At 35.5% G+C, this 26435-nt stretch overlaps 1 protein-coding gene across 1 annotated transcript in view; it reads left to right on the top strand.

Annotated features, from left to right (window-relative positions):
• ITFG1 (integrin alpha FG-GAP repeat containing 1) overlaps positions 1-26435 on the top strand; it is a 281571-nt gene that overhangs the window by 169111 nt on the left and 86025 nt on the right. The window contains exons 11-12 of the mRNA XM_072632138.1: positions 10899-11049; positions 12189-12297. Of these exons, the coding sequence (XP_072488239.1) occupies positions 10899-11049; positions 12189-12297 (260 nt within the window). The remainder of the gene's footprint in view (positions 1-10898; positions 11050-12188; positions 12298-26435) is intronic.

The following is a 26435-nucleotide window of genomic DNA, read 5'->3' as shown; positions in this document are numbered from 1 at the left end:
TTTGTAATTAACAACCAATTTTTATTAAATTCTTACTTTAGTACTTCTAGAATTCATAATTTCATCAGTATAAGGACTGTTTGAAACATTATTTTGATCATTTTATGTCTATTAGTAATATTTACTCAATTCATTTTATCTTTGTATTTCTATTTTTCCCATTCAGAATCACAAAACCTTAGAGTTGGAAAGCATTTCAAAGGTCATCTCATCCAAAGCATGAATGAGCAGGATTGCCCTCTATAGCGCCTCTGACAAGTGGTCCTTCAGCCTCTGTTTAATGACCTGTAGTGAGACACAACTCACTACCTCTTAAAGATCTCATTCCACTTGGGACAGTTCTAATTGATAGACTTTTTTTTTTTGCTTTGCATTGTTCCAAAATATTTCTCCCTGCAACTTCTACATCTCTATAGTTCTTATTTCTAAGGTCAAACAGAACAAGTTTGAATCATCCTAATTATCCTAATTTCACATAAAATAGCCCGCCAAGCCCTCAAAGACCGTTCCCATGTGCCTACCTAAATCCCTTCTTCTCCGAGCTAATATTCTTAATTCCTTCAGCTAATTCTGCTATAATGTGATCTCCCACACCCACATAATCTTAGCGCTATATCTATCTATGTAAATACATACAGATATGTATGTGAATATATACATGTATACATATGTAATGATGCATGTGGCACTTAGAACTGAATACAGTCAGTACTACAGAGTTGGTCAGACTCAGGCATAATGCAGCTCAGCTATCACCTCCTTAAGTTTTGGACACTTCAAATCTCAGTTCAGCCTAATACCATTGCCATACCACGTTGTAAAAGGAAATGGTAAGGTGTAAGAAGACTGGAAAGATAGCAGGGATCCAAGTTATAAAAAGTCTTTAATGACAAAACCGAATTTTGTATTTTATCCTAAAGGCAATAGGGAGCTTTTTGAGTTTGTTGAGTGTGTGTGTGTGTGTGTGTGTGTATGTGTGTGTGTGTGTGTGTATGTGTGCAGTGGGGGAGAGTGACATGGTTAGAACTGTACTTTAGGAAAATCACTTTGGTAGCTGAATGGAGAATGCATTGAAATGGGGAGAGACTTGAGTCAGGCAGACCTACCAGTAAACTGCTGCAGTACCCCAAGCTGGAAGGGCCTGTACCAGAGTGGTAGTAGTGTCAGAGGAGAGAATATTCAAAAGATATTACGAAGGTGAAATTGACATGGGAATGTTTGTAGGCAATAGGGAAGTAGCCAGTAAACACAGAAAGACTGACCATTAGTAATAGGGTGGAGGTGGGAAAGGTGCAAACTGTTGGAGGAGTCAGGATGGAATGGATTCACTTGAGCAGGTAAAGGAGTAGACTTTGGTAAAGAGTCAGGCCACTTTATCATGTGAGACAGGGATAAAGGAGGAGATAGTGGCAGAAGGCGTCTGTGTGATAGGAGACAAGAAAGAGGAGAGAAGAGGTGGAGTGTCAGATCGGATGTAGAATCTGGAGCTCAAGCATATGACAGATGGTCTAGAAAGAGCCAGGAATACAAAGCACTCAGTACTGATATTGTCTCTCTTCTATCTCCCTATCTCTCCCCTTATTGTAGTGTGAAAATGTGGGGAGAGTGAGAGCAGGAGAGAGACAGCAGGCATATTATTTTAATAAGTAATGTATATAAAGTTAATTCTTTCTATATAGATGAAATTTCTTTCTATGTACATAAAATCTTACTTGATGTTATGTTTAACTGTTCATTATTTTTTTTGTTGTTAAATTTCTAAAATAAATATTTTCTTCCTGTCATAGATTATTCTGAACTTGACAAGAAATATAATCTAAGCTTTTTTCCTCCCTGATATGTAAAGATTTTGTTTAAAAACCTTTGCATCTCACTCCAGAATAAAAAAGTGAGATAATGTATTCCTTAAACCACAGTTTTAATATTGACTAGTATGTATTTATTTTAAATCTTAAGACTATTTCAGAATAAAATCATTCTTATTCAAAGACAAATCCATTGAAAGACAGTGATGTAACTGCCTCGCTAGCTTAAAAGTGCAGTTGTTTTGAAATTGCCGTATGCTATAAAAAGAAATGAAAGAGGGTGCAAAACTGAGGTGACAAGGTTCAAAAGATGTTCAAGGGGAATGATAATGGCTTTTTAAAATGAGCAGAGACCAAAGCAACTGATATTTGTAGTCAGTTTTCAGTGTTTTAATATGCCTTTTCTACTCTTTATAAGAGAAAAGCTGGAATGTGAAACTTAATTTTGCTCATTTATTTATAACTAGTGAGTTTTTGTAAATTTAATCATATTAGTTCCTGACTATACTTGGCACATAATTAACTAGTCAGTCAACAAGCACTTTCAAGCATCTGCTGTGTGTGCCAGGCAGTGTGCTAAGCATGCAGGGGAAATGCCCAGAGTCAAGGGATGGAGTATCTTGTAAGAGGATCAGCAAAGAGGCCTGTGTCACTAGATCACAGAGTGCTTGGGAAAAGGTGTAAGAAAACTGAAATGCTTGGACGGGGCCAGGTTGCAAAGGTCTTTGAGAGCCAAACAGAGAATTTTATGTTTGATCCTAGAGGTAATAGGAAGCCACTGGCATTTACTGAATAGTGGGAGTAGGGTAATGTGGTCAGAACTATCCCTTAGGAAAATCATTTTGCTAGCTGAATAGAGAATGAACTAGAGTGCAGAGAGATTGAGGCAAGGAGGCCAAACAAACAGCTAGTGCAGTTAGTAATCTATGAATGAGATAATTTCAGGGTGGTAGCACTGTCAGGGAAGAGAAGGAAGCTTATGCAAGATGGTTATGGAGCTAAGATTGACAGGACTTTTTAACCATTGTGATTGGGGGGTTGAATTGGGAGAGGGGGGAGGACAATGAATGAGAGTGAGGAATTATGGATAATATCTATGCCATGAGCCTGAGTGACTTGGAAGATGGTGATACCCTTAATAATAATAAGGAAATAAGGAAGAGGGGAAGATGGGGTAAAGGTGGGGGCGATAATGCATTCAGTCTAATGACTTTAAAATGTCTCTGAGAACATCTCAGTTAGAAATGTGAAAAGGGCATTTGGAGATGCGACTCTGGAAGTTAGGATATGACAACCAAGCAGAAAAGTTAGCATGTTATCCTAAAGGCAAGCACAAGTAGCCACTGGACTAGTTACTGGGGAGTAACATGGTCAGACCTATGCCTTAGGAAGATTATTTTAGCAGTTATGTTGTGGATGAAGAGGAGAGAGACTGTGTGCAGAAACACCACAGCATAAAATCACAGATTTAGAGCTAAAAGGGACTTTAAAGGCCAGTATACCCAACCCCCTCATTTTATAAATGAGGTAACTGAGGCACGAAAGATTAAGTGATTTGCCCAAGCTACAGCTATTTAAACAGGTCTAGTGTCCTATCCATGAAACCATTTTACCAAATTAGCGGCTATGTAAGTAGAATGAAGGGATTAGATGCCAAATATGTTGTGGCAGTCAAATCAACAAGACTTGGCAACTGATCTGGATCAGAAGGAAGAATCAAAGGATAACTGAAATTATAAAGCTGGATGATTGAAAAATGGTGATGTTCTTAACAGAAACAGGGAATTCATAAAGAGAAGAAAGTTTGTAACAATTAGATAATCCTAGTTCTGGTCATAGAGGGGAACTCAGAAGCCCCCAAATTCAATGCCCTCATTTTACAGATGAATAAACTGGAACTCAGGGAAGTTTATAAACTTGTCCAAGATCACAAATGTAATAGGTGTTAGAGAACTGATTGGGAACCATATCCTGCGACTCTAAGGTTCATATTTTTTCCTCTATGCCAGTCCCATGAAAATTGGTACTCCATCTATCTTATTAATAAGGAAATTCTAATAATTTCATGTAACTGAAAGATGTCTTAGTTGTATTCCATGTCAATAAATAGTATGTAATTTAATTAAGTGTCTTAGGCATAAACATACAGTCTACTTTAGAGAAGTTCATGGTTAATCCATCAGTCAATAAACATTTATTAGTCATCTGTCTGTAACTCAATTCCTACTGTATCGGTAATCCAGCCTAGGAAATGAAAGCTATTCAGTTGCCAATATCCATGGCACTTTCATCTTAATTACATTCAGCCAGCACTGATATTCTCTTTCAGGTAGGGATTCATGCCTCTAGAAGACATTGCTGCCTATACTTTCAGTTATTATGGGAATGGAAGCCAGTCATACAAGAAACCACTGTTAACTTCTTGTGTCCTCCAAACACATGGTACTATGCAAGCATGGAAAGGTATCCTTCACGTAGATCCATCATGGTCATGACAGGCTATGATATATATTACAGAAATCCTCAGACCTTCAATATATGCCTCAGTAAAAGAGATTAATCTCTAACACTGACACCTTTCCAACAGAAAGAAAGAAAATGGCAAATTTAATGCTCTCTCATAATACTTGTAAGTTGAAAGCATCCAGGCCTTACCTGCTCCTTTGTAATAACGAAATACAGTAATTATCAGAATCCTCTGAAGATTTAAACAAAAGCAAACACCCTAGAAACTGTGATCAACTATTTACTGAATACAAAATTGTATTCCTTTCTCCTGCAGCCTTAATACTCTTTGTACAATTCTAATTTCAGTCATTGATTACTATGATTAAGTAATTAGAACTTTTGAGGGAGCCTTTAACATATATTTTTTACTAGAAGTCCAGAAAAATCTAGGTGTGTAATTTAATGGAATGAAAGGAAACATGCAGGAATTTGTCTGTCTCAGACCATGAAACTGTGTGATGTTGCCCTCTGACAAAGAATAAATATAAAATTGAAGACATGTTTATAGCTTCATTCTTACAAATTGAGTAAAAGTGGGTTTGAGAAGGAAACTTTCTCATGTAGCATATCAGTAAAGAGCAGGACACTTACATACAGAAAAAGTTCCTTTTCCTAACAAGTGAATATGAGAGGATATAATGAATACCTTAAATCTTTAAATATTAAATCAGACTCTTGTTTTAATTCCAGACTTATCACTTGTTAACAGAATTAAATTTAAAGTACTAAGCATTCATTCTTACTCCCCAGGAACTCAGAAGACTGAAGTACAAATATATTTTAGAGAATGGACTTTTATGAAAATATCTGCTTATTAAGATACAGAAGAAAACACATAGAACTGAGTTGATGTTTGTCTCTTATCAATTAAAAGTATGTATTAAGTTCTTGTTTTGCCCAGGCACCAGAGAAACAAAGACAGAATTGAAGTAGTTCCTGTGGTCAAGGAGCTTAGTCTCTCAGAGGAACTTTTTAATCAGAATGATCTGCCATTAATTTATAACCATAGATCATGATAATAGTAATAGCTAACATTTACATAATAACAATAACTAACATTTCTAGAAGTGCTTTATTTATATTGTCTTATATGGTCCTCATAATAACCTTGTAGAAGAGGTACTGGTGTCCCTAGGAAAATGAGGCCAGGAGATTATATGTGACTTGGCCAGAATAATGCAGCTAGTATCTGAAACAGAATTTGAACTTGGGTCTTCCTGACACCAAATCTAACATTCTATCTGCTACATCACCTTTTTACCTTTTACACCTATTTACTCAGAGTTGATTAACCTCTCTAGGCTTTAGGTTCCCCTACTATAAAAAGAAGGTATTGATTTATATGATTTATTTCCAAGATCCCTTCCAAGTTTTAACTATTGACCTTGTAGTCCTATGCATAATTTAACTTGCTAGAACCAGAAGTCATATTAATATAATGGTTTCTAGTTTTCTCTATAGGCTTCATAGTGATTCACTATAAAATGTATTTTAGAGGGTACTTTTTTAAGTATTGACATGTAACAAATACAAGAACAGTTAGTTTTGCTATAGTGCTAAATGTATTTCTGAAAATCACTGTGCTGTGCAAAATAATGCAATAAAAGCCACAGAACTTATGGGAAACACAGTTAGGGGTACAACTATGTTTAAATCTATGTCTATGTTTATTCTTTGTAAACTCCACTGCACCAAGCTAGGGACATGCACCTAATGGGTGCTTAGTAAATGTTTGTTTTGCTTTCTCTTGCCTTTGTACTTCAGCTGAAGAGAACTGAATTGTCTCCCTTTGTTGGTGCAAGTGGGTAAATTTAAAGAACAGATTAAAATAATGTGGTACCAGTAAAACACTCCAGCCATAGGCATTTTTTTTTATTTTTTTCCATGTTGTCTTTAGCAATCCACAGTGTGGTTTCCTTTATGCCTGTTTCTTGAGAGATAGCACGTTTTCTTGCATCTTTCAAAATGCTTCATTATTTCATGCTTCTCAATGTTTAAAGCTTTCCCTGTGCATGCACTTCTCAGGATTTTTTCAGCCAGGATTCTTAGACATGTATGGGATGTTGAATGAAGGAGTTTTTTTAATGTAGAAAAATTCACAAAAGTAAAAGAATAGAAGAACTCATCCTTGTAGGACAACACATTGGAGAACTGCAGTAGCTAGTGGACATTTGAGGTGTGTTCATGGGTGTGTGGTTATGTGTATACAGGTCTTGTGTATTCCTGCACAGCCTGGTTTGGTTGGTGCTTTTTTATGCCTTTACTTCATATTTCTCAGAGACAGTATTGCTGATGAACAAACATTGAATTCACATATACTCCCTAATATATCAATTGGGCTGAAACAAGTCCAAGTTTTCAAAATAAACATTATAGCAGAACTGACATTCCATCCTAGCAATGAGTAAACTAGATTTAAAATTTTATATTTTCCTATCTTCTTGGTACCCTTCACCATGTAAAGTGTAGCACACATTTTTGTAAAAACAGTTTTCAACTTAATCACCTGTAATAAACAATTTGTCACCAAACAGGTACAATATTAATGACAACCAGCTGAACTCAGGAGAATTTTCTGATGTAAAAACATCCCAGAAAGCCTAGAAATAGTTAGATCTAGTATAATACTACAAATATCTACAAAGAAACAAAAACAAGCAGATTGTTTTAAACACAAAGAAGTCACAGCAACATAACACAATAAAAAGGCATTATGAATCACCTAGTGTTTTTAGCCAGTTATGAATGTTCCTTCAAAATTAATGAGCTAGGGAGGCTCAAAAGAGAAAGGCTGGTGAGGATCCCAGGGAAGAGGTAACACCTTCACTTAGATTTCCTCTAGTAAGGGGCAGACAGCCTAAACTAGACAGGGTAGATTGATAGAGTAGGACACACTTAGAGGATTCATGAATATGAATGCAAAGGAGCCACTGAAATAACATTAAATTGCTGGTTTGGACAGACCAAATTAAACTTGTGATTTATAATATGGCAGGCCTGCCTTCATAAACTTCTGGTCATGTTCCTGTATGCCAAGGTTTCATCACTTCGGGTTTCATCCTATTTGGCCACCCAGAAGTGGTATCTCCATTATACTTTGGCATATATCTCTCATTTATTTTCATACTTAAGAACTTTCCTACCAATTTATTCTCATTGATGTATGGAATTCTATTTATTCATCTTTGTAACCTCCCTGGGGACATGCACCTCATAGGTGCTAGTAAATACTTATTTGTTTGTTTTTAATTCACCTGAAGAGAACTGAATTGTCTCCTTGTATTGGTTCAAGAGGATGAATTTGAGGAACATTTTAAAATAACATGGTACCAGTAAAACATTAATTCTTACCCTGCATTTACAGTCTTATTTTTTAAAATAAGATTCTAAAAAGTGAAGAGTCCTACATAGCCTGAATTCAGACTCTTATTCTTTTATAATAATGTACCTAGATTTTTCTAACTGCATTACAATTTTTTAATTTAAATGAACTTATTTTTTAAACAGAACCATAGCATAAATTGAACTTAGAAGTTTTGCCATAATATGTTGTTTCTTTAAACATTAACTTGCTTATTTGTTGGTTTGAGTGCCCTAACCCAGCCTTCACAGATTTGCAATAGTGTTTTCCACTGATTTCCATTATCATAAAAGCAAAACTGCTTACATGTACTTGTAAAAACTCTATTAATCAAAGTAGGGGAAAATCTGTCTTCTATCCAGTTGATAACAGAAAATGGCTTACCATGCCAAAATCTGATCTTAGCTCTTTTAGATAGCTGCTCCTGATCTGGTGGACTCTGGCAAGCAGAAAATAACCTGAAAGAAGAGAAAGTTCTCAGTGTGATTAAATGGCTGAAAATATTTTGTCAGTATTTCTTTTCAACCAAAGATTTATTTAATTACGTAGGTGTTTTTTCCCCTTCTTAATAAAGATTTTGATAGGTGATTAGAAGCACATCCCTAATTTATTCTTACTAAAATGATTTTTCATCCCATTGGTACATAAGTACCTTAACTCATCATATTATCATACCTTTACAAAGAAAGTAAACTTGAACACTTGAATTTAGTTTTTTCTCCTTGGATATTAGAAAAGGATGGGCTTCTGTCTTTCCTGTGTCTCTCTGTAATTAGCAGAAGTTTTTTTTGCGAATCATAGCATCACAATCTCCTTAAGTTCTGAATTATCCATGTACCTTAGGTCAGCAGCAGCAAAATTATTCAATTTAAATGCTCCCTTGACTAGGAATGAATTAAGACTTCTTCAGACACTTGCTAATCTCCTATTGACAAAAAAATGTTTAGCATCTCAACAGACTTTAAAGATTTGCTTACGTAGACTCCTCTGAAGATGAAATAAGCAGCAGCATCTTTTCCTCCTTTTATTCTTCTTTTATTCTTTTCATTCAAAAAAACTTCTGAGAACCTCCTGTATGCACCACACTGTACTAAACGTTCTTTTGAGGATACCGTCACTACTATTATTCAATGTTTTGGTTAACTCAGTTATGAATACTGAGTTTCTTGTTTTATATAGGCATTTCATACTCAGTCATCTGTATTGCAGTGACATTTGACTGATTTGGGGGATTTCACAAATGGAAGTTGCATTTTGGAAGACGTTTCAGTTTTTATTCATCAGATGAAACAAGGCATACCAGTTTAGCACCAGCAGATGACATTGGCTTCAGAGCAGCACTCCCAAAAATGGTCTCATTTTTTTTAAGTATTCCTAATGGCCTTGTTCATGCTTCTTTTTAATTTACCATTCTTTTAGCTCATAGAAATAATTCTCTCGAGCATTAGACAAAGAGACAACGTTAATGTACATGAATTAAAGCTCATGTGTCTCCTTTTTAGGCTAGGCTATTAATGAAATTGTGGAATTGGTAGTAGAGTCTTCCAGGACGTGTGAGAGGAAGAGAATCCAGTAGAGATAGAATTGACTGTGAACTGGACATACAAGCTCTTAAGAGCAGTCTTGGAGAAAATCAGCTCCAAGTTAAATAACCTGCCAGCTACTCACTTGCTGGGAAATTAGACAGATTAGCATAACACATTAACAAACTAGAATAACATGGACTTGCTCAACTAGTAATGTATTGAGAAGCAACAAAGATGTTTATGGCCTTTAAAGAAAATTAAATCCAGCCTCAAAGGAGTAGGATAGGCATCCTTAAGACAATAAGACACAATGGATGAATACATATTGGACTATTCAGTGAGATGGCATTTTATTTGTGTTTTGGGTGTGTTGAAGCATTGAAAGATACTTACTTTTGAAAAATGCCCTAGATTAAAAATTTGTTAAAAAAAAAACAGTTGAAATAAGGCAATAACTGTGATTTCTGGCAATAATGTAATATACAAATAGACAATAGTCTTCCAGATCAAATCTACAAATGAAGAAATAATGACCATAGGAAAATCTAACTAAAGAAAGACAAAGAGGCACAAAGTGCAAATGGAGCAGAGCTTTTCTGTCCTACCTAGATATAAATATTTTTGGAGTCTACACTCTTTTTACAGAACCTAGTAGAATTTTTAAAAGAATTATTATTTCTACAGAAACTCAAGTCTAGTTGTATGAGACTTAATAATTTGGAGAAATTTAGTGAGCTGTAATGCTGGAGCAGGTGACATATACTTGCGAAGTTTTTTATACTTACAAGCATACGTCAAACAGAGACTTTAAAGGCGTGAATGAAAACAAGTACCTTTCACTTGTACACCTTTGATAGAAGAAAAGTTACCGTGAGTTGTTATTTGAGTTTCTCAAGTATGCTGTTTGTTCAGCATTCTTATTCTGGGTCATGATTTTGACACAAAACCAGGAGCAGATGCTAAAAGGTAACAGACACTCAAAAATTTTGAGGCTGCAGCTTTTCAGATATTCTCATTTTTTTATTATCTCTTAATGACAACAAAAGAATATCTCATCATTACCAAAAAAAAGAAAAGTAATAAAATTGGCTAACAGCTAAAGTGAATAGGGAAAATGCAGATTTTAGTGCCAAGATCATTAGGAATTAGAACAAAAAGATAAGGTTGCTCTTGAGGGTTGAGGCTAAATGTTTCCTCCTATTAGTTGAAGTTGTGACATGTCATGTCTTCGGAAAGGCTATTTTGAAGTATGCAAGTAAATATTATTTCTGTGTGTATGTGTGTGTACTTTGTGAACAAGTGTGCGTGCCTGCATCCACATGCATGCAGGACTAAAGTGCTCTTCTGATACTCCATTCATAGAAGTTTTTCTTTTAAAGAATCCCTGTATATTTATAACAATCAATGACAGAGTGATACCTAGCGGTGACAGGCATGCCAAAAGAGTGAGGGGAACTGAAAAAGAGATGGGAAACCATCTTCCCTGCCAAAGGCCAACCCTTTGTAGATAGCAGTCAGTGTTAGCTATGGATGATATAGGATATGGATTTCATATTTTCCACATAGCCTGTTTAAAATCACTTTTTAGTTCTGTAAACGTAAATAAACACGTTAGCCTGCCACAGTGATGGGAGAAGCATTGTTTAGGTTTTTATAAGAGAGAATAACTAAAAGCTTTTCTTTTTCCCTTTGTTACAGCAACCAGCAAGCCTTTTTACTAGAAAATGTCCCCTGCAATAATGCAAGCTGTGAGAAGGCTGGTCGTATGTTTAAAGTCTATTGGGAGCTATCGGATCTTAATCAAATCAAAGATGCTGTGGTTGCAACCTTCTTTGACATTTATGAAGATGTGAGTTCAGAGCTTTTCAGTGTGTTTGGTTTTTAATTGCCATCTGCTTATTCTCATTTGAGCTTCCACTTAGAGCGCCTCCTTAGCATTTGACCAGAAAATGTAGATTAGCTAATGAAAGCAAATGGGTGAATTAAAGGAAGTCCTTAATATTAAATAGTAAGGGAACAAATTCATTGATCCCTTTCACTGATTGATACAGGAAAAGTGGCAACTATCTGGACTAGATTTATGCTTATTTGGTTTTAAAAGGCTCAGGTGCCCAAGCTACTGGAGATTTATATTCATACACAGGTATATCAGATGTTTGGGGTTTTCATCAAGAGACTGTAGCAATTCAGCTACAGAAAACTCTTCATTCTGTTACAGGATTGCAGACAAAAGAGCTTAGTCTGTATAAACTGTGGGATTATGAAGAATAAGTTCATAGCCTCAAATTGTTATTCTGACTCCAGCCCAGATTGTCAGATGAATTTGTACTGAGCTCAAGATGCCTCTGCTTTGCCATCTGTAAAATGGAAATACAGCTCCCTTACCACATCAAAGGTTGTGGAACAGAAATGAAGGTAGTCTTCCAAACATTTTGAAGTCTCCTGAATTTAATATAATATAGAAGCATCCTAATTAAAAGAAGTAAGGAGTAGCTAAATATCCATTTCTGTTAAGAATTGAAAATTATCAACTTCACTTTAAAAGTAAAAACAATTAGGATGATCAAGCACCAATTTCCAGGCATTGATTATCTCTGTGGATTTATTCAGGCCCTTTTTACCTTCTTCTTTTCCTCTTGCGGCAGTTCTTTTATCCTTATCAAATAACACCAAAGGGAAGACTTTTTCTTTTGGGGAATGAAGAATTGAAATCAGACAGAAATTCCTGCTACTGATCTAAGCAGGGAGGAAACAAGTTGCTTCACTCAACACTGTCCATTTCTGTGTCCCATGTTATAATTATCTAAAAACCACGTTGGGTTAAAATCCAATTAAACAGCAAAATGTTTGGGACCTCCTATCCTCTCAAACATTTCTAAGCACCATTATTTTCATTTATCCCATGAATTTTGTGTATTGGCATGGTCATTTGTTATTTAACTTGGCTCCTTTTTAACTTTATTGTTTGATCTGTGTGTTTTCCCCCAGGGTATCTTAGACATCATTGTTCTAAGTAAAGGTTATACAAAGAATGATTTTGCTATCCACACACTAAAAAATAACTTTGAAGCAGATGCCTATTTTGTCAAAGTGATTGGTGAGTATTCCCTTTCATTATTATGAAATAGTAAGGTTAGGTTTTGGGAAATTCAGCGGATGTTCAAGCATACATTCTCAGTGGCTAAGTAAATGTACAACAGTATAAGCATATCAGAATTCTCTCTCTCTTTTTGTGTTAGAATATATATTCTCTTTCAATAAGAAGACCCGGTACCATACTTATAATTTTCAGTCTATTGGCCTTTCTTAATATTGCTTTCAATGCTACTAATTTTCAGGGTACATAGTTAAGACGTAAATGTGATCAACTCTGTCATCTCATGAATTTGCTAAAAATTTGCATATTTCATAGTTTTTCAAGCTGTAGGTTTTGAATTCTGAGAAAAAGCCATGATTGTTGTTGATGCTTATCAATAATAACTCTCAAAAAATTTTCCTCAAGCCAGTTAGTAAAACCAGGGTGAAGAGAGTGTTATCTCCCAATTAAAAAACATTGTTTCTATATGCTGGTTAAGGAAAATTCCAATTTAATATTCTTTTCCCGTAATAGATTTCAATTAAACCAAGTTTTGTTTTTATTTCTTATGTTTCTTTTTAATATTATGAACTTAGCAACCATCAGTAGACATGAACATTTTTCTTATAAAAGAATAGAAAAAAGAAGATTTTTATATGAAACTAGGTATTTCTGTCACATATAGCTTGAATTTTAAAAGTTTATGTTAAATTTAATTCTAATTCCATTCCTGCTCAGCTTGTCTATTTCAGCTTTACTTCAGTGCATATTCATCTTTAAACCATGTCAAATTTTCCATTTAAATATAATTGTAGTTCCGTTATCCTTTGGCTAACGCTCTATATCTTGTCTTTCCAAGATTCACTTTTATGACAGTTCCAAACTAATAAACATGAACTGGTAAACAAAAAAATGTTGACTTTGCTACAGTGATGCTCCTGGACACAATTAAATCACAAATTATGGTTGAAACTCAGAGTTCTACCTGAGGGACTTACACACTTCATCCATTGAAATGTAAATGCCCAAGCCTGAGAGAATCATTTATTGGAGCACTACTGTAACAATTTGAACACAGGAACTAATGAATAGAGATTTCTGTTTTTTTACTCATGTTCATACCCTATTTTTTAGAAGTTTTAAGGTTTCCACCATAGTCCATTAGCAAAAACTAAATAACTTTATAGCCTGAATGTCACAATCAACAGTCTTCTTGAGCTCTACTAAAGATGTGTTTGTTCAGTTTACATTATGTCATGAAGGCAAAGATCATGATCTGAATCCTTGAATGCCAGGATGAAAAATAATAACCCATATCACCAAAGAAGAGAGCCATGAATAGATCATAAAGCTTAAAAAATATTTTACTTATGTTACTTTAATGGATCCTCACAACAGCCGTATGAGATAGGTGCTATTATTATCCCATTTTACAGATGAGGAACTTGAGGCTAAGATAGTTTAAGTCTCTTGCCCAGGGTCACACAACTAATAAATGTCAAAGGTAGTATCCAAACTCATATCTTCCTTACTCCAAGTGCAATTCTCCACTGTGCCAACTAGATGCCTAAGCATATTATCCTATGACATGTTTACAAACAATGCTTATGTGCTCAGGCAGAAAGAAATCATAAACAAATATAAAAAGAAAGAAATAATAGACATATACTTTATACACAATGATACTGAAATGCTCAACCAAATCAGCAAACATATATTAAATACTATATACCAGGCACTGTGTTAAACTCTAGAGCACTAAGAAAGGGAAAAACAATCACTACCCTCAAGGAGCTCACAATATAATTGGAGAGACAACATACAAACAGTGATGTACAGACAAAATATATACTTGATAAATTGGAAATAATCTCAAAGAAAAGGCACTGGCATTAAAGAGAATCATCAGAAAGACTTCTTGCACAAGATGGAATTTTAGTTGAGTTTTGAGGAAACAGAGACAGAGATGAGTAGAGAGAATTCCAGTCTTGAGGACAGCCATTTAAAGTGTACTGAGTAGGGAAATGTGTTTTGTGTGAGAAAAAAACACAGATACCAATATCATTGGATCACAGATTATGGGAGGAAAAAGGGGGTGGAGGCAGGAGAAAAGGAGGGAATAAAGTGTAAGAAGATTGGATGGGTGGGTAGGGACAGTTTATGAGGAACTATGAATGCTAAACAGGATTTTATGTTGGATACTGGAGGTAATAGGGAGCCTCTGGAGTTTTCTGAATAGAGAAATGGTGACATGGCCAGATCTGCACCTTAAGATCACTTTGAGAGCTTGAGTGGAAAAAAGAATAGAGAAAGACTTGAGGGCAGGGAGACTAACTGGAAGACTTATCAGTAGTTCAGGCTAGAGGTGATAAAGACCTGCACCAGAGTGGTGGAAGTGTCAGAGGAGAGAAGGGGCCATATTCAAGAGATATTATTGAAGTAAAATAAACAGAATTTGGCAATAGATTAGATTTGGGGAAGGGAGTGGAGGGGAAAGTGGAGGATGACAACTATGTTGGTAACTGGGAAGATGGTGGTATCCTAAATAATTAATAAGAATGTGGGGGAGAGGAGAGATAATGAATTGAGGGTTAGACACACCTTGAGTTTGAGATATACAGTAGACATTTGATTGGAGATGTCTAATAGGCAGTTAGAAATTCAAAACTACAAGTTAGAAGAAAAGAAAGAACCATGTAAATAGAAGAGAGAGTCATCTGCTTATATAGATGATAAATGAATTCATTGGGAGATAATGAGATCAAGTATAGAGGGAAAAGAGAAGAAGGCTTAGGACAGAGCTTTGGGAGATCCTGCTATCCACACTTAAGGTGCATGACCTGGATTAAGATTAAGCAGAGGAACACAGCAACACTGTGCATCATCAATTCTGATTGACTTAGCTCTTCTCAGCAATATAGCAATTGAAGACATTTCCAAAAAATTCATAATGGAAAATGTTATCCACATCCAGAGAAAGACATATGGAATCTGAATACAGATATTAAATTATACTATTTTCACTTTCTTGTTGTTGTTGGGGTTTTTTGTGACTTTTGTCTTTTGTGCTCTTCTTTCACAACATGACTAATGTGAAAATATGTTTACATAACTGTACATATATAACCTATATATGTATATATGCCATCAGGGGTAGGGGTTAGGGGGAATGGGAAGGAGAGAGGGAGAAAAATTTGGAACTCAAAGTTTTGTAAAAAACATTAATGTTGAAAAAAATATATACTATTTCAAAAAAAAGAAAAGATTAACCAGAGGAGACTGAGAAGGAGCAAGCAGACAGTTAGTAGGTGAACCAAGAGTGATCCATGTCTTAAAAACCTAGAGAAAAGAAAGTATCAGGATGAAGGGTGATCAAAGACTACAGAGAGAGAATGTAATAAAGAAGACATCTTGACAATTAAGGGAAAAATGAAGAAATTTGAAAATAAAGATTATAGAAGTGATAAAGCTAAAAGCATATTTTTAAAAAAAAACATAAAATTGATTAAGTAGTGTTGGGGGTGTAAGCTCAGTTCCATGTGGACAGTCTCAGGCGGGTAACGGTGAGAGCTTCTAAATCTTAGAGTTCTCATGAGGCCCCCCAGGAAACAGCAGGGAATTGAGGAGTGAGATCTCGTGAATTTCCGCCTCTTCCCGTGAGAAACGTGATGGGAGAGAGCATCCCCGCCCTCGAGACTGGCCCGGATCTGGGCACACCTATTGTTATCTAACAGGCACGGTATTCAGGTGCAAACTATTTGGCAGGAGAGCTTAAGTAGGGTCAGGAAAGCCCGAAGGCACTCTTAGCGCTGAGGGGCCCTTACAGGACAGAAGGCCCCTTTTCCTCTCTTCACTCTTCCCTCTCCCCTCTCTCCCCACTTCCACTTCTGCTTTCATTCTCTTACTGTAAGATCTTTGCCTCCTTGGGAGATTTCTCTCTCTCTCCTAAGGAAGAGTTCCCCCTGCACATGTAACCAGGACCCTGAATAAAGCCTAACCCTTGTTCGACTCCGGAAAGTCTCTTCTCTCATACGTTTATCCGGTTTGGCCACCCGAAGACCTACGATAGGTAAGGTAAGACTCGGGTAGCCCTCAGGCCTCTAGGCCTGGCAAAGTAGCTATCCTGATAATCAAGAAAAAAAGATTAAAAAGTCGGATTACCAGAAATTTTTAAATGGACATGGCAAACTTATAACCAAAAAAAAGAGAAATAAAGAAAATTATCAAAAACTACTACATATGACAATAATCCATAAAAGCTAAGAATTCAAATGTGAAGGATGGCATGTGTACTATCCGGACTTTGTTGGTATTGCCAAATCTATGTCTATCCACATCTGGCTCATTCTCTTGCTTTCTGAAATCCACAATGAAGTAAAGTGTCAATTAACAAGCTAGTGAGTCTAGCATATATTTTGACTATCATTTGGTTCTACCCTTAGATGACTGAACCAGTAGCTATATATCTGACAGTACTTAGTGCACATATGCTGGGTTTCCAAAGGTCACAATATCCCTTTTCTCATACTATCAATTCTTCAAATATTTCCACCTCCCACCACCCTGAGCTCTCCAGAGTTTGTAGGATGATTTTCTGGCCTTAGGCGATAGATAGATAGATAGATAGATAGATAGATAGATAGATAGATAGATAATAGATATGATATGATATATATATGTATGTGAAAAAGAATATGATCTGGAACAAGAATGGAGAACCTGTGGCCTCAAGGCCACGTGTGATCTTCTAGGGCCTTGGGTGTGGTCTTTTGATAGAGTCCAAGTTTTATAGAATAAATACTTTTATTAAAGGGATTTGTTCTGTGCATTTTAGATTCAGTCAGAGGGCTGTACTTCAGGACCTAGAGGGCCACATGTGACCTCAAGGCCACAAGTTCCCCACCTCTGATCTGGAATATGTTCCAAAATTACTTAAGAAAATTTCATCTTAGCTCTGAGCCCCCATAATTTGCTTCTAGGAAATCTTACTCTCCCCAGCGACTAATGTCATTATATTCCTTAGAAGATTGATTTTATTAAAGACATAAATAGTTTAAATATATTAAGTCTTTCAAATCCATTTAATAAAGAAATATTTATATCATCACTTTACCTCACTACTTTATCCCTCCCTCTCCCAACCTCATCACAGAGAACTATCTCTTATAATAAAGAATTTTAAAAGAAAGAAAAAAAGTTCTACAAAATTAATCAGCACATCAAAACAGTCTAATGTTTATATATAGTATTCTATAATCATGGATTCTTATCTCTGCAAAAGAGTAAGGGGAGTTTTCTTCTCATTTCTTTGTGACCAAGCTTGGTCACTGTGGTATCACAGCATTCAATTTCAGTTGTGTGGGTGTGTGTGGGTGTGTGTGGCTGGTGTGTTTGTGCAGATGTGTGTTTTGAATTGTTATTCTGCCCACTCTCTTTGATGTACTCTTTGTATATATTGTTTTCCTGGTTCTGCTAACTACAGTTTTATAGTTCTTACAAGTCTTCCCATCCTTCTCTATTCATCATTTATTATAGCACACTAATCTGTTGTTTTTAAATACCAGAGTTTCTTTAAGCATTCCCCAATCAGTATCAACCTTGTTTCCAATTCTTTGCCATCAAAAAATTAAATTAAGTATAGAAAAGTAATCATGAAACAACAGTAGCATGGCCAAATAAAACTATGAAAAAACTTTCAAAAAGAAAAACTATAAACATAATTGTTTTGCATAATTGGCTTCCCTTCCTCAGCACCTCCTCCCAAACAGCAAGTGGGAGAATGAATGAAGGAAAGGATTGCAGCTTTGGAACTCACTGATAGCTGCTTGGAAGGTACTCAGAAAAAAACAGAACAACCAAAAACAAGGAAAGCGTAAGGTTCAAGAATCCCTTATTGCCAAGGTCACCATGGTTTAGGCATTTCAGGCCGTTGCCAGTCTGGCCTTATCCCTAGTTTAAAGCCTTATCTGGGCCTTCTGTACCAACGCTTCTTAACTTGAGGTCTATGAACTTGTTTTTCTAATATTTTTGATAATTACATTTCAATATAATTAGTTTCTTTTGTAATCATATATATCTATATATACATGTATTTTATATATATGTTTACATATATTTTGTGTATATATATATATATATATATATATATATATATACACATATATATTCATTATTTAATGAACTTTGTTCTTCAAAGGAATTTCACCAGACTGCTAAAAGGGCTCATGACACAAAAAAGGTTGAGAAACCGTGTTTCTACAAATTCATACACAGTCTCCAAGATCTGCACCAGTTCTTTTTTTGCTGTGCTTGTTCAGGCTTCAGGGGCAGCACCAGCAGGGATGCCGTAAACAGCAAGTACAGGTGGATGTCCTTATTCACTGGGAGCTCCAATTTTCAGATAATATAAGATAATTTTTGTAAAGAGCTTAGCACAGTGCTTGGCACACAGTAGCCACCACATAAATTCTTACTGCCTTTCCTTCTCTCTCAACCTCTTGGAAGAACTGTTATACATGGGTGGCTTGAGGCATTTAACCTCTCTGTAGATAGCCCCATAGAAGGAATAGACCAGAATGGCAGACTGGCAATCTCTCTCTAGACAAAGCCCATGAAAAATAACCCCTATGATATCATCAGGTTCACATGCCCAAATGCCAGATCTTGCTCTGCCTGCCAAGCTGTCATGTATTTCTGGTCTTGAACGTCTTACCAGATGGTAACTATAAACCCTGTTATACAAGGGAAGTGACTGAGTGACTACAAAAATTTATAATGCCTAAATAAAAAGCCAACAAGTAGGCGTCACAAGAACCCAATGTCAGAAGAAGAAATTGAGCAAGTTAATTGTAGGGGGAGGAAAGTTTGCCAGATAGATTTTCAGGTAAATTCTATAAAACATTTAAAGAGTAATACTTATTTTCCAGAAGTTATTCTCAAAAATAGAGGTAGGAGGCACTCTACTAGACACTTTTTATGGATAACTATGAACTCAGTGGCCAAGTCAGGAAGAGAAAAAGCAGAGGAAGAAATGTCTATAAGAATCTCAATGATGAGTATTAATCCCGAAATTTCAAATAAAGCCATTACAAGGAGATGGCAGCAATGTGACCAGAAAATAATGCATTGTGGTCAAAATGGAGTCATACCAGAAACATAAGAATAGTTCAACATTAAGAAAACAATTAGCATGATTAATAATGTACATAGAACAAAAATAAGTACAACAGGATTATATCAATAAATTCAGAAAAAGCCTTTGACCAAATTTAGCACTCATGTTTAAAAAAAAAAAAAAACAACTAAAAGCTAAGAAACATACTATGGAAAAACCATCTTTAATATCATCTAAAACATTTGAAACCAAGTGCTGGCATTATTTTAAATGGAGAAATATCAGAAGCTTTCCCAAAAGAAACATAGTTAAAGCAAAGGTGTCCCAGCCTCTCTATTATTTTACGTATTGAAATGCTATTTACAGCAATCCGACAGGAAAACAAACATCAAGGTATTAACATTAACATAAGATTTCAGGGAATCAACATAGAAATTAATTGAGATTATTCATTTCAGTAAAGTATTAGTATGTAAAACGGCAATGTGGAATAATAATAAATAAGGTAGCAGCCCCAAATCAAGGAAGATTTGAGTTCAAAACCTACTTCAGACACATACAGGCAGTATGACCCTGGGCAAGTCTCTTATCCTCTCAGTACCCTAAACCAGAGGTGTCAAAGGTGTCAAACACACAGCTCACATGCAGGCCACAACACTCCCAAGTGTGGCTCAAACCGGATGAAAATGTAATTCGGAAATATTTTAAAAATAAATAAAAATATGATAAAACATATGTAGTTTTCTAAGTCAACATACAACCCACAGGGATACTTATGGATCCCAGTTTAGAGGCCCCCATTTCTAATTGCATATCATACCACGGGTCTAGAAAACTCTTTAAGTTTTAGGATACAAAATGAATACGCAGAAATTATTAGCATTTCCATAAGACACTAACAAAAAGAAATAAAAGATTCTATTCAGAGCAACTACAAAATAAGTAAAATATCCTAATTAACACACACACACAATTTTTATAAATGCAACTACAAGTTACCATATGGAAATAAGGGAGAGACAATTAGCAAGACATTCATGGTTATGAATGTGGCCTGTGCCAATTTAATCAAAATATTTAAAAATCTAATACAACGCCCATTACATTACAAAGAAGGTATTTTTTATACCTAGACAAAATAATGAAATCATTTAGAAGAAGAAAAAGTCTAGAATCTCATGGGAAATAAAGAAAGTATCAGTGAAGGGGACATAGGACTAGACCTCAACCTGTGTTACAAAGCATTAATCATGAAAACTATTTGATATAGGAAAACAGAAAAATTAATGGAACACTAAAAAAATAAGAAACAAAATAAAAACTATAGCCCATTTAAGAACATACATTACTACTGACAATTTTCTACTGAAAAGTCTTTCATCCCATGGAACATTTGCATTGGTTTTTAGTTAGTATTTTAGTAGCAGAAATAATATGTATTATAAATAACAGAATTACACGTTATTAGTGGTGAACTTTGGAGTAATTTCATCATACATTTAATATACCTTACCATAATAAATTTTAAAATGGAGAATGATGATTTTATTGCTTTCAGGAAAATAATATCATAGTATCACATTTGAAAGCTGGAAGGTACCTTATAATCCATTTAGTCCAGCACCTTCTTGTTTACAGATAAGGAAACTGAGGGCCAAAAAAGTTAAGTGCCCTTGCCTTAAGGTCACCCAAGTTGCAGAGCTGAGATTTAAATCCTTAATACTCCGACTCAGATCTGGTGCTCTTTTCACTTAGTAGTTATACAGTAGAAAGAATATTCAGAATATTACTAAAAAAAGAACAAAAGTAGGCTTTGCAGAAGTATGACGATGCTTGTCTGTCTGCATCTTCTTCAAACAATGCCTGATTTATTAAAGTATTCCAGAAAGCTTGGGAAAAGCAATTCAGATGAATGAGTGATTAAATTTCCAAGGAAGGGATGTGTGTGTGTGATTTTCCAACAGCTTGAATTCATTTACTAGCATTCAGCAATGTTTATCCTCAGACTAAGAAAGTTCTATTATGTGCCAGTGGGGGAAAACATTGTCATTAGTAGCAGCTTCCTACAGCATGACAAGCAAAGAGATTCCAGAGAAAAGGTTTTTTTGTGAGTTTCCTTTAAGAACATGATAACATTCTCTTTTTCATGTAAGTCTTAATACCTAAGGTTATTACTTCTGGAGTGACTGGAGACTGAAATGGCTTCAGCAAATGCAGTTGTGACTCCTGCTAGTAGTGGCCACGTGATTCTTGTTTGTTTGAAGTTCACATCTGATCTGACATCATTTTTGTGTTTTTATGAAAAATTCAGAAAAGGAGAAAGTAATAAAAGTTTGTGGCTGTGGTCCTTACTTGAGCATCAGAGAGACTCTTATTTGTATGCAATTTAAGAGATTTCACTTGTGAACAAAATTTTGGATGTGACACAGATTTGAAAGAAACGAGCAGTGTACTCTGTATTAATCATTAAAATCCTTTATATTTGAGCAGTCCTTTATAGTTTTCCAAGCCCTTTCTCATCCATTCCCTCATTTTATCCTCTCAACAATCTGATCGAGTTGTCTAGTAGGAGCTGATGGCCCCCCTAACTTTTAAATGGGCTTACTCAGTGGCAAGGAGAGAATTGTCAAGTATAAGGCAAGGCTATGTATGAACCAATAGCAGTTGTAGTCAGTGTAACAAATCCATATTCCTCTCTGTGTTCCTCCACAGTGAGGATGGTCCTAGATCCCAATCACAGCACACAGAGCAAGGTATGGGTCTTGCCATGTTAAAGAAGCAGTGACCCTTCCCTCTCCAATTGTTTTAAACCCAAATGCTGTAAGCTGTCGTCAGGGGTGCTGTGCCATTATCAAGACAGGCATACATGACTTGAGACATGTCTGTCTTACGTTTTACAACCTTAAACATTCTCTGACTTTCCTCTCCCCTCCTTGGCTTTATAATCTTGTTTTTCTCGTCCCATATAGTTAAATTATCCCTACATCTATCACCCTCAGGTACTTATCAATAAGCCCATCACAGATAAATAGATAGTAATCCAGGGGTTTCAAACTCAAATAGAAACAAATCCTTGCTGCTCCTGTTGACTTAGAAAATCACAAATTGACATTATCTGTGTTGTATTTTTACTTATTTTGTTATATATTTCCCCGTTATATTTTAGTCAGGTTTATCCCACTTGGGGGTTCTGAAAAAGTCCTCAGTCTGTGATTATCTCTGCTACAATCTCTGTTTTACAGTTTTAAAAAAATCAAACAGAAAAATTAAGTGACTCACCCTGGGTCACAATAGGTAGGAGAATCAGGACTAGACTATGCTCCTGGTATAGTAGTCTTTCCATATACCAAATAAGATAAAGACTACTACATGGTGAGGTTATTATATCACACCTTTAAAATCATACAATATAACATTTCATAAGAAAGATTGATTCTTTTTAAGAATAGCATGACATTCCTTGAAGGAGCATATCACAAATCTTTTGGTCAAGTAAGTTCTGTGCAATACTTAGAATTTAATTATGACTTGAAAAATAACAGATAAAGAAATACTCTTGGGCCACTTCTCAGTGGAGCTGTTTGGCTCTTTTTGTATTATGAGCCATCCTTTTGCACAGTACCGGAAAACCAAAAAGACAGGGAACAAATGTCTGCATTTTTATCCTGTGTTTATCCACTTATGATATATAAATTTCACTAACATAATAAAGGTCTAGTAGCTGTGTGTTATATTCAGGATATTTGGCATTAAGATATCCATGTCAATTTGTATGTTAACTAGGCACCACATGTAATTAATAGAAAATAACTTACGTTATTGGAAGTTAATAATAAATAATAATATGCATAACAGCAAGGATCTGGAACAATTTAGAAGCTGGAAGGCTGGCTTCTATAGGAAGAAACGTGTTTTTGTGTATCCTTGACAATCCTTGTGTAGAACATAGATAGTTATCATAGAATCATAGTATTTGAAGATATTTCTTCTGTATGATTGTTATCTCACTGATGCAGAGTATTTCTTTCAGTGACACATAGCACTACCCATCAGTGTGCTCTCCATTCTGTATTACGGTTGTCCATGTCTGCCCATAAATTCTTCACAAAAAGTCCACTATGTGGACTTGGGGTCATCCTCTAGATGCCAGAAAATTTGGAGAAAATATTATGAATTTCGCATTCTATTAGCCATGATGTTATCTTATTTATACAAAGATAACTTCTCTGCTTCGTATAGCTCCAAGCATAATGTCAATGCAAATTAAGCATTTTAATTACAGTTTTGTTTTACTTAATTCTGTAAATAACTCACCCTCTAGAATAAATTATATTTTATGCATTTCATTAATATTTTGTAAATAAAATATATTGAGGCAGACTAGTGGAGGTAGTACTTGAATAGGAAGTCATAAGATCTGAGTTTTACTCCACTGTGTAAATCAATCAACAAACATTTATTAAATACTTGGTGTGCCAAGGCATTGTACTAACTGTTAAGGAGACAAAGAAAAGCACAAATAAAGTCCTTGCTCTCAAAGAGATCACATTCTAATGGGGAAGACATATGCAAACTATTTCCACATGTGACTAATCCGCTCCATAACCGTAGACAAGTTAACTTCCCCCCTCTGAGCCAGGTTTCTTGACTGTAAGATGACATACTGTGTGAGACATACTGTGGCTGTGAAAGCACCTGGGATTGGCAACCACTTTTCTAATAAACTACCTAATGGATGTTATATAAATGCTGAATGGCAAAGCTATATTTGAATTTCTACCTAGGAGTGGACAAAGATAACTACTTTTAGAACACTGTTAGAATTTGAAACCTCAGAACATGCCTGTGAATCAGTTTCATCCTTCCATGGCTATGCTGTTAAAGAAATGAGACTTAGAAAGTATGTGGTTTGGCAGGGGTTAGCTGGTACTTCAGCCAACAGTCCTTCCTGGGAGCCCTAAGTTGCTCATTATAAAAGGACACAAAAGAAATAAAAGAAATTGTCCCCCTATCCACGAATTTTAGAATTAAAGTCAGGTTTGATTGGGAAAGACGGGAATTATGACCTGTTTCTGTAATGTTTCCAATATTTGCACTACCTACTCCCCTACTGCTCCCCTGTGGAACATTGGGTTCTTTATATATATGCTACATACAAACATAGTATTATTCTTTCAATAAAATCATAAACATGTATGTAGAAAATGTAGATTTTTCCTGAACTGTTACACAGTATTTGAGGGTGGGCTTTTAATAGAGTAGTAATAAAACAGCTTTGATGATTTTAATATTTTTTTCTGAGTAAAATATAGTCAGTGTAGCACATATGAAATTCTGATCCTAGTATCACCTGGGAAATTATATTTCTACATTTATTTAATAGAATACTGTCACCTCAGTTATTCATATCCTTGACATTATAAAGTTTTTAAATTGTAATTTAAGGTTGACATTTGAAGGGAAGCTTTCACAATCTACCCTTCCACTCACTTTCTCCAGTCATCAAAATGAAACTTTTAGGAGGGGCAAGTCATAGAAGAGGGAAGGAGAGATGTTGCATCCTCATTTTCCAGGTACTTAGTAGCCACAAAGAGCCACCACTCTGAACTGAACTCAGATCACCTCTCATCTGAACTCTTAATTACTTAGGCTCCCAAGCTTGTCCTCTCTCCTCATTCCAATTTATTTTTCACAAAGTTACCAATATAAAATTGCTGCAGCGTAAGTCTGACCAGGTATGTTGCTGTCCTACTCAAAGACATTCAGTTACTTTCCGTCACTTGTAGGATACAATAGAAATTCCTCAGCCTTGTATTTAAGGCTTTCCATAGTTGGACTCCTACCTATTTACCCAGATTTATTTCATACTACTCCCCTTCATTAACTCGACATTCTAGCTAAATTGGATTATTAGCTATTTTCTGAACCTGACAAGTTAGGAGGACTATCTGTTCCTACTAGACAGCCTTCAGACTATTGGGAGAATTAAATGAGGGAGTGAGTGAGAAAGAACTTTAAAAACTATAAATCCCTACACAAATATAAAGGGATCACTATCAATAAAGGGAACACTGGAGGTATTTAATAATTGTTGGATTGAACTGAATCGAATCAAATGACACATTCATAAGACCATCCAAAATCTATGGATAGTTAGTGTTGACCATAGGTCTAGAGAAGGAATCTGAGCACCGGAGAAAGGGGTGGATTAGCAGCAGAATTGTGATTAAAGTCAAGATTTCCTGAGGCCTACTCTCATGGTTTGCAGTAAACTCATAGAGACCTCCCCACTGCATGGAGACTCTCTATGTCCTTCCCAAGGAGAGCAGTCCTGAAACATCTCATGGATTGTCCAATTTCCATATTTTTAATCTGTATGAAAATACTGTCATCAGGTAATTCATGATTATTCCAAATGAATTGAAGCTTCCTCTTTATAGTATAACAACTGAGTCACTCCATTTCTAATCCCACTTTATTTTAGTTTCATTAGCATTAGATGATGTTAATTAAACAGCCACCCGTATTTATCTCAGTGGGAAAAACCTGTATTCACCTGCAAGCTGCCTCCTCTTTATAATATGTTTTACTGATACATCTTACTTAAATGTTGAAGTTAATTGATGAAAATTATCTTTTAAAAAATAAGGGTTATGTTCATGCTAAATAAGAAACCAAGTCCAGCTCAGTATTATCCAGGGATTTTTAATGTCACATAAGTTCTTTGATATCATGTAGGCATTCAGTATTGTTTCTTCTAAAGGATTATACTCCCAATATATACTCCCAATGATATTAACAAATGAGTGAGTTCATCCATGGAATTATCTTTTTACAACATCCGATTCACATTCTTCAGTATCTTCAAAAGAATATTGTTTGTGACAGATGATCAAAAACAACATCAAACTTCTCTTACTGGCCATGCCGCCCTGCTGTCTGTATAATTAACCTTTATATATGTAGCATTCCTGTTAGAATGAAAGTAACTGAGCTTGTGTTTCTTAGTGCTAAGTAATAGACTTTTTAGGTTTTTCTTTTCTTC

The sequence above is a fragment of the Notamacropus eugenii genome, chromosome 1, assembly GCF_028372415.1.
Source record: "Notamacropus eugenii isolate mMacEug1 chromosome 1, mMacEug1.pri_v2, whole genome shotgun sequence".
Taxonomy (NCBI): domain Eukaryota; kingdom Metazoa; phylum Chordata; class Mammalia; order Diprotodontia; family Macropodidae; genus Notamacropus; species Notamacropus eugenii.
This window is presented reverse-complemented; position numbering and strand designations above follow the sequence as displayed.